We start from the raw sequence: 9,876 nt of genomic DNA, 5'->3' as shown, positions 1-9,876 counted from the left end.
TCCCAAGCTCAAGGGATTCTCCTGCCTCAGCCTCCCAAGTAGGGAGGGATTACAGGCATGTGCCACCATGCCTGGCTAATTTTGTATTTTTGGTAGAGAGGGGGTTTCACCATGTTGGTCAGCCCGATCGCAAACTCCTGACCTCAAGTGATCCAGAGACAGGGTAGTTTCTTTTTTTTTTTTTTTTTGATATGGAGTCTTGCTCTGTCACCCAGGCTGGAGTGCAGTGGTGTGATCTCAGCTCACTGCAAGCTCCGTCTCCCGGGTTCACGCCATTCTCCTGCCTCAGCCTCCCGAGTAGCTGGGACTACAGGGGCCCACCACCATGCCTGGCTAATTTTTTGTATTTTTAGTAGAGACGGGGTTTCACCATGTTAGCCAGGATGGTCTCGATGATCTGACCTCGTGATCCGCCCGCCTCAGCCTCCCAAAGTGCTGGGATTACAGGTGTGAACCACCGTGCCGGGCCTTAGACAGGGTGGTTTCTTTATGGCCAGGGGTGCTGTCTTCATTTGGAACTGGCTAGAAACCTGATTGCATGTTCATCTGAAGCATGATGGTCTCTAGGCGAGAGGAAATGAATTTGGTTAAAAGGTTTAATGAGAACTTCAGGGGTTGGATACCTATGCTGTCAGGAATGTTTATTATAAGAATGAATTAAAACATTCTGCTTAATTACTACAAAAGAAGTTATTCCAACCATTTGAAAGTAGGCAAATAAACTACAAAAAATATAAAAATATGGCTACTATTATCCAGCCTGCAGTTACCGCAACAAAAACACCAAGAAAAGTTGTTAGGCGTTTATCTTTTGGTTTCCTTCTAAACAGGAACTTCAGGTCTTCCACAGGTTCACAGGTGTAGTGGCTGATGGAAACTTCAGGTTCCAGGACTGGGGCTTCAGGTATCTCAGACTTCATCCTTGAAAGATGTATCCAACTATCTAATCCCAGCACTTTGACTGCAGAAGGCGTGGCCGGTAACACTGAAAAGGTCCCTTCCATTTGTGTTGCAATTGTTGATCACGTGATCCTTCCTTCCATGTTTTAACAGGTACCTTATCTCCTGGCCTGATTTGGGGATGCTAGTTAGTTCCTGGTATGAGAAATCTTTGAGTTCCAAACTTTTGTAAAGCCTACTGAAATTGTCCTAGGTTGGCTAGGTATTTTACTGAACTAGCTGTTTCTGGATCAGTAATTAGATCATTAGTTAAGAATGGCCTTCCGTATAACATTTTGTATGGGCTTATATTTTTGCTCTAGGGGTATTACAGATCCTTAAGGCGGCTATGGGCAGTAAGCTGACCCAATTTCTGATTTTTCCTGACATAGCTTTGCTAACGGTCATGTTAGAGCTTGGTTATCCCTTTCTACTTTCCCGGAGGACTGAGGCCTCCATGCTGAATGTAAATAGTATTTGATTCTGAGAGGCTTAGCAACTCCTTGAGTTATTTGGGAGATAAGGAATGGGCCATAATCACTTTGGAGACTCTCAGATAACCCAGACTAGGGCATCATTTATTTTAAGAGAAACTTTATAACCTCATTACCCTTCTCTGTTCTGGTAGGGTAAGCTTCGACCCAACCAGTAAAGGTATCTGTTAGCAGTAACGGTATTTAGCAAAAACTTGCATCTTCTGCCAGCTGGCATGTGGGTGAAATCTAGTTGCCAGTCTTCCCCTAGGTAAGTTCCCTTCCTCTGGACTGGTTTTATTAAAGGAGGCATTTTATTTCCTGGGCTGTTAAGTGCACACAGTGAGCAGGCTTGACAGATCTGCTTAACCACCAAAGCTGTTAGGCCCAATGAAGAGCCTGTTAATCATGGCCAGGGTGGCATCTCTCCACATATGGGAAGAGTCATTCTCCATCAGGCTCTTCGAGGAAGATGTATTTTTGATCCCATATACCACCAGGATCCTTGTTTTTGTCTCCCTTGTTCCTTTATTAACTGTTCTTCTTGTCCCAACATTAATGCTTGTGTTAAGAGCAATGATTTCAGCCTTTTGTGCTGATGTGCCAGGGGGCAGTGGCTGGGCTTCAGTAATGGGGTTGTGATTTTCTTTTGCATATCCAGCTTGGCACTCCCCATTTGACACAAAGCTACTGCCATCTGTGAACCAGTCGTCCTCAGAATCTGGGAGAGGCTGACCTTTTAAATCAGGTTGACTAACATGTGTGTGCAATGACCTGCTTGCAGGAATTATCAGTTATTGGGCCTCTGGATAGCAATGAAGCTGGATTCAAGGTGTCACAGGTTTTAAGGGTTACATCTGGATTGTCTAGGAGCATGTCCTGGTATTTGGTTAACCTTTCCCTGATCATCCAGACGTGTCCCTTTACCTCTAAGACTGACTTTGCCTGATGGGGGTTAGAACTTCCAGTGGTTGGCCCAGAGTGATTTTAGTGGCTAACACAGCAGTGGCTGCTATTGCCCACAGGCAACTTGACTATCCCAAGGCTACTCCTTCCAAGTTCTTTGAAAAGTAGGCAGTTGGTCTGGGTTCTGATCTTAATTTCTGTGCTAGTGTTCTCACAGCTATGCCCTTCTTCTCTGCTGCATACAAGGAGAAATTTTGATGAAGTCTGGTTTATATTTGTGCTTTTTGTGTTATATATTTTTGTGTTTTAACTATATCCTCATGACAATACCACATAGTCTTCATTGCTGTAGCTGTATAGTCAGCTTTGAAATTAGGTAGTGTAAGCCCTTCAACTTTGTTCTTTGAAAAAATTTGCTTTATTCTAGGTCCCTTGCATTTCCCTATAAATTTTTGGTTAGTTTGTCAATAACCACACAAATGTCTATGAATTTAAAGATTAATTTCGGGGCCGGGCGCTGTGGCTTACGCCTATAATCCCAGCACTTTGGGAGGCTGAGGCGGGCAGATCATGAGGTCAGGAGATCGACACCATCGTGACTAACACGGTGAAACCCCGTCTCTACTAAAACCACAAAAAAATTAGCCAGGCATCGTGGTGGGCGCCTGTGGTCCCAGCTACTTGGGAGGCTGAGGCAGGAGAATGGCATGAACCTGGAAGGCAGAGCTTGCAGTGAGCCAGATCGCACCACTGCACTCCAGCCTGAGTTACAGAGCAAGACTCCGTCTCAAAAAATAAATAAATAAATAAAATAAAGATTAATTTCGGGAGGACTGCCATCTTAACAATACTGAGTTTTCCCATCCTTGACCAAGGTCTATTTCTCCATTTCTTTTGTGTTATTTATTCTTATTATATGTTCCTTAACTTCTTCCAGCAATGTTTTATAGTTTTCACTGTGCAGGTCTTTCATGTTTCATTAAATTTATCTAAGTATTTCACATTTTTTCTATCATTGTAAATGGAATTATATTTCTAATTTCATTTCCTAATTGGTCACTGTTAGTCCAAGCTGCATCATTTTATAAACCCCCAACCATTTCACAGACCCTGGTCAAGGCAATTCTTCAGGGGCTTCGGCCATGAGAAACATCCTACCTAACCACCTGACTACAGGAACATCTTTATCAAATGCTGCCAGGCAGCAAGCCATACCACACAGACCCCTTCCACCCAGACCTATAATTACCCCAGCCTGAAAGCAGCAGTGGGCTCCGGCACTAAGCTGGTCCCCTCTCTGCAGGTTTTTGCTGTCAATAAACCTGTGTTTCTGTTGAGCCACTCTCTCTTTAACCCTCACCTTTCCTTCAAAACCTAACTTTTTTTGTATCATTATAAATGGAACTGTATTTCCAATTTCATTTCCTAATTGGTCACTGCTAGTATATAGAAATAAAATTGATTTTTGTAACTTCATATCCTATGACCTTGCTAAATTCCTTTATTAAGGTTCTAGTAGCTTTTTTTTTTTAACGGAAGAGTCTCACTCTGTCGCCCAGGCTAGAGTGCAGTGGTGCGATCCTGGCTCACTGCAATCTCCGCCTCCCGGGTTCAAGCGGTTCTCCTGCCTCAGCCTCCCGAGTAGCTGGGATTACAGACGTGCATCACCACACCCAGCTAATTTTTGTATTTTTAGTAGAGACGGGAGTTTCACCATGTTGGCCAGGCTGGTCTTGAACTCCCAACCTCAGGTGATCCACCCGCCTCAGCCTCCCAAAGTGCTGGGATTACAAGCATGAGCCACTGTGCCGGGCCTCTAGTAGCTTATTAACACGTATGAGCCCTCACACCCCTTTTTTGGAGATGGGGTCTCACCCTGTTGCCCAGGCTGGAGTGCAGTGCTGTGATCATAATTCACTGCAACCTCAAACTCTGGTCTCAAGTGGTCCTCCTGCCTCAGGGCCTTTTAAGTAGCTAGGACTATAGGTATGCACCACCACACCTAATTTTTAAACTTTCTGTAGAGACAGGGTCTCGCTATGTTGCCCAGGCTGGTCTTGAACTCAATCAATCCTCCTCCCTCAGCCTCCCAAGTTGTTGGGATTATAAGCATGAGCCAACACACCGGGCCTTGGTATGACCTTTTGAAGAAAAAAAAAATTTCATCACTGAGGAGATTGTTTTCCAATTCTAAAAGTAAGATATATTATTTCAGGAGGCTTTGGAAAGAACTGAAAAGTGTAAAAATGGAAAAGGAAACACCAATTTTCCCAATATATAGGCTAACTACTGTTAATATTTTGACAAATTTCCTTAGTTTTGGGCAACACTCATTTTTTACAATACATTTATTTTGATATATTTGAGCTTATTCCACATTAACAATTATTTATCATGCTTTTGTAACACATGACAGCATTTTTCCTGTTACCAAACTTTTTGTGTACATATTTTAATGCCTGCATAATCTTCGATTACACGGATATGCCACAAATATTATGCTAGTGTACATTTTTTCATTTTGCAAATTATGCACTGTCATAAATATTTTGGTGATCATCCTCATACATATTTCTGTCCTCATTACAAGTTAGACCCTTAAGGTGTTAACAATAGTAATATTATTAATGGCACCTACTATGTGCCAGGCACTCTTTTATGTGATTCATACATATCATCTCAATCCACATGACAACGCTTTGAGGTAGATACTAGTAGTATCCTCATTATACAGTTGAGGAAATTGAGCCACAGGTTATTAGCAATGTTAAGAGCCCCAGTTAAGTGACTATTCTACTCCCTTAATGAAAACCATTTCTGATAGGCATGTTGTATGTGGGCATGGTGTGTACACAGTGAGAAGAGCAGCAGGAAACATGAAACCCAGGACCTAGTTCTGAGTCTGACTTCACTGAAAATGTAAGACCGGGGCCAATTAACTTGATCTCGATTGTACGACGACAAGTATGAGCTAGAGGCTGCCATGTTCCTCGTAGTTCTCAAGTCTCCTGATTCTAACCATCATTTCTAGGTTTTTTCCTCGGAGAGAGATCAAGATCTCTGGTTGGCTTCGGCAATACTTCATGTATCGTTCAACAATCAATCATTAAGCAGCTAATATTTATGCTAGAAAATGGAGAATCATGGTCAGTCCCTATATACAATAGACTGATTTATAGAATGAAAGAGAAAATTAAAATAGATCCTCTTCCTGAATCTTTTGTGGGTTATTAACTTACCAGAGAATCTGAAGACTGGGATCCTCTCCATAGAATGGAAAACCTTTGTACAAACAGAATAAATGTGTATACAACATTACAAGCTGTTTATTGATCCTCAGAAATGAAACCTATATCCACTATTTGTCAGTGATTTTCCCAGGCTGTTGAATTCTGATTTAGGTAAAAGGGAAAAACCATGTATGACTGTAAGGGAAGTGAGAACTCAGTAAATTCTTATAAGCACACAAGCAGATTTCAATTAAATAACAGATATTAGGGTGTGGCAATATTATTAATAATCACAGCCAGTAACTACAGAGAACATAATATATGTCAGGCACTATTCTAAGCTGTTTCCGTTTACTCATGTAACACCATAATCCTACCAGGTAAGTATTATTATCGCTAATTTACAGAGGAGGATATCAGTAAGTTTGGCACAGAGAAGCTAAGCAGCATGTTCAAGATCACCCAGCTAGGGGGGTTTCAACCTGGGTAGTCTAGCTCAAGTCTATGCTCTTAAACACTAATCTTTCTTTATAAAGATAAAAGACTACCTTGAGAAGGAGGGTATCTTTGGACTGTGCTCTGTTTATCACATGAGGACACTTGCTCTAAATATTGTTTAAATACTTGTTCCCACTAAAATGGGGACCCTCCCTGATATGTTCAAATGCCCAGTGTTCCCCTAGGTCCTAACATCCAGAGAATTACTGTGTTTTTAAATTCTCAGGAGCTTTTGCCGTGCTAATAAGAGTGGAAAAAGTGGAACTCTGTGACTCAAAACAATTTAGAATAGGAAAGCTCATTAAGAGGTGGTACTCAAAAGCTTCTTTGATGGTAGAATAGAGAAACTAGATATCCTCTTACAATATTTAGAAGTTTCTTAAAATAATTATTACAGCAACATTAAACAGACTATAAAACTCAAGTCAAAATCTCATTATCTAACAAATCAATTCTGTTCAATTATCTATATGCTTTCAATTCTTGCCCACATGCAAATGTACTTAAATATGGGTTAGCACTGGTAGTGGAGATGTGTTGTTTTTAATTGTTCTACATTATAAGCATTTTCCTTGCTGTTAACCAAAATATGGTTTCTACCAGACACATAAAACATACCAAACACTACTAAATGTCCCAGAAGAGAGACACAGTCAAGTAAACAATGACATATTGACTGAAATATTATTTTCCATCTTTTGTTGCATTAACTGTATCATTTCTTAATTCTCAGCAACAACTCTCCCTACAGTAGCATACTCATTTCTTTTCAAATGAAGGGGTTCTCGCTCAACAACTCACCTATTTAATAATTCCTTCTCAGATTCTAGCATTTAAGACTTGGTCAAGAATGCTCCCAGGCCAATTACTTCTGTAGGAATTCATGAAAAGAAGAAAATCTGATGGCATTTGTGTACTGAAATAAAATCTGTGGTTTCTTTCCCTTCCAGGACCAATTCTCTAATGTGCAATAGGATAGTAACAAGACTGAAAGCATTTCCACATAGATTCAATTTGTACAGCTTATCTCCAGGAGTTCTCCAATGCAAAATAAAGTCATTGCTCTTTGTGAAAAATTCCCATATTTATTAGTAAGCATTTTCTCTAATATGATTTGTCTGGTATCCAATAAGGTTAGAGGAATTAACAAGCGCTGTCCCACATTGATTGCATGTTAAGAACTGCTCTCCAGTGTGAGCTATTTGATGAACTATAAATGGAGAGTTCTGGCTGAAGATAATGCCACATTGATTACATTTATAGGTCTCTTCTCCAATATGAATTCTCTGATGCTTAATGAGGTCATTCTTCCGGATGAAGGCTTTCCCACACTGACAGCATTCATATGGTTTCTCTCCAGTATGTATCCTCTGATGCACAATAAGGGCAGAACTCTGGCTGAAAGATTTTCCACAATCATGACACTCATATGGTTTCTCTCCAGTGTGGGTTCTTTGATGTGAATAAAGGTGAGAGCTTCGACTAAAACATTTTCCACAATCCTTACACTCAAAAGGTTTTAGTCCAGTGTGAATTCTATGATGCACAACAAGGTGAGATCTCTGGCTGTAAGACTTTCCACATTCATTGCATTCATAGGGCCTCACTCTCACATGGGTTCTCTGATGCAGAATGAGATGTGTGCTCTGTCTGAAAGATTTCCCACATTCAGGACATTCATAGGGTTTCTCTCCAGTATGTGTCCTCTGGTGTCTAATAAGCCTAGAGCTATGAACAAAAGATTTCCCACACTGATTACATGTGTACAGTTTGTCTCCTGTATGAGTTCTCTGATGAGTAACAAGGTGAGAGAACCAGCTGAAGGATTTTCCACATTCTTTACATTCATAGGGTTCCTCACCAGTATGGGTCTTTTGATGTCCAATGAGGTGAGAACTCCGGCTGAAAGACTTTCCACATTCTTTACACTCATAGGGTTTTTCTCCAGTATGAATAAGCTGATGTCTAGTAAGATTAGAGCGCCAGCTGAAGAATTTTCCACATTCCTTACATTCATAGGGTTTCTCTCTATGTATGCCCTTTGATATACCAAGAGATGAACCATGAGTAAGAGAGTTGTCATTATCAGGGCATTTGTAGGATTTATCACCTGTGTGAGTTCTTGCAAACTGAATAAGGTGAATGTTTTGACAGAAAGTTTGACCACATTCATTACTGTTACTTGCACAGCTTTCCTGATGACCATTAAGAACTAAATCATGTTTTAAACTTTTAGTATGTGAGTCACGTTTATGGAAATACTCTCTCAGTACTAGCTGAGCAGGAAGAAGACAGTTTCCCCCATATTTACCATTTTCAGAGACTCTCTCCTGAGTAAGTACTTTCTTTTGGGTGAATGCCACTTGCCTCAAATGTCTCTCTGGGTTTTCCTGATACTTGTCTAACTGGTCTCTACATTTCCAGACTTCTTCTAATGACAAATACCAGAGATCATTCCTTGCCATTCCTTCCATTTTAATGTCACAGGATTGCTTATCTTTAAAAATGCTCCTGCTGGAAACTGATGATTTGATTTCAAATGCAGTCTCTGAATCTGAAAGAAATGAAAAATGTTTGTGTAACTAAAGAGAGTATTAAGGTGAGAATGGTAGGATGTATGTGGAGACAAAGTATGCAAGATATACACAGTTGCTTTCAAATATGGCTTTATAACTTTGATAGAGAATGAGATGGAGCAGTAAACAATAAATGCACTGGGGTATACAGTACTCACAAAGCGCAAAAGGAGTAAGGAGAAGCCACAGGACACAGCATGACACATGGGATCAGAGTATCAATGGTGAGGGTAGAAATAAGGGAAATTCCATAAAAAGGACTGCACTCTCATTTTCTAATCCAGATATTAACAATGTAAGTTCCTCACCTGTCTACTTGTTGTCAGGACTTTCCCCTGACACATATTCACACATTCTTCACATTACTATCAATTTAGTATTCTTTTTTTTTTTTCTTTTTGAGACAGTTTCGCTCTTGTTGTCCAGGCTGGAGTGCAATGGCGCGATCTTGGCTCAATGCAACCTCCGCCTCCCAGGTTCAAATGATTCTCCTGCCTCAGCCTCCCAAGTAGCTGGGATTACAGGCACCTGCCACCATGCCTGGTTAATTTTTAATATTTTTAGTAGAGACAGGGTTTCACTATGTTGGCCAGGCTGGTCTTGAACTCCTGACTTCAGGTGATCCGCCCGCCTTGGCCTCCCAAAGTGCTGGGATTATAGGCGTGAGCCAGTGTGTCCGGCCCAATTTAGTATTCTTAAACCATGAATGCAGCCATACGTCAAGCAATGCTTTTTATCCAAATCACAGAAGCACTATAGAATAACACCCAGATGAGTGACACAACAGACCTCTCAGAGCGGCTGCATGACAAGCTGGAAGAGTAACTGCACAAAAGTTACCAAGATACAAGTTCTAACCTAACTTTTATATTACTACTAGTGGTGAATTTAGACAAGTTGCTAAACTTTGAAGAATTCATTTTGCTTATCTGTAATCTAAGGATGATAGTATTTGTTATTTAAGATTATTGTATTATACAAAGCGTGAGCCTATTACAGTCTCTGGCACATTTATGGTCAAAGCAATAAGATTTACAATAATCATCATCATTCTTCTCATTTTTCTGATTTCTTCACTCTGAAACATAAAGACTTAACAACTGATAGGACTACTACCACAAGATGTGAACTTAGAATCTGAAGCCTGACCCATACGCTCTTAGAATTTCTGCCATCTGCTACCTGTGTATATTACTGCAAATTATTTCTCTTGAATAAGAGCTTTATCTGTTTCTCAATGTCTTTCAGGTAAAA

General features: G+C 40.5%; 1 protein-coding gene across 17 annotated transcripts in view; it reads right to left on the bottom strand.

Annotated features, from left to right (window-relative positions):
• Nucleotides 1–4,648: 4,648 nt before the first annotated feature.
• ZNF10 (zinc finger protein 10) overlaps nucleotides 4,649–9,876 on the bottom strand; it is a 28,261-nt gene continuing 23,033 nt past the window's right edge. For 10 of the 17 annotated variants that reach the window (XM_009248456.4, XM_024256770.3, XM_054528493.1 and 7 more), the window contains one exon: nucleotides 4,649–8,600. In XM_009248456.4, the coding sequence (XP_009246731.1) occupies nucleotides 7,135–8,600 (1,466 nt within the window). In that variant the 3' untranslated portion in view covers nucleotides 4,649–7,134. The remainder of the gene's footprint in view (nucleotides 8,601–9,876) is intronic. The other 7 variants (XR_008512439.2, XR_010135858.1, XR_008512437.1 and 4 more) reach the window with 3 other exon arrangements.

This window comes from Pongo abelii, chromosome 10, assembly GCF_028885655.2.
Source record: "Pongo abelii isolate AG06213 chromosome 10, NHGRI_mPonAbe1-v2.0_pri, whole genome shotgun sequence".
NCBI classification, from domain to species: domain Eukaryota; kingdom Metazoa; phylum Chordata; class Mammalia; order Primates; family Hominidae; genus Pongo; species Pongo abelii.
The sequence above is the reverse complement of the archived record's forward strand: the minus strand, read 5'-3'. Positions and strand labels throughout refer to the sequence as shown.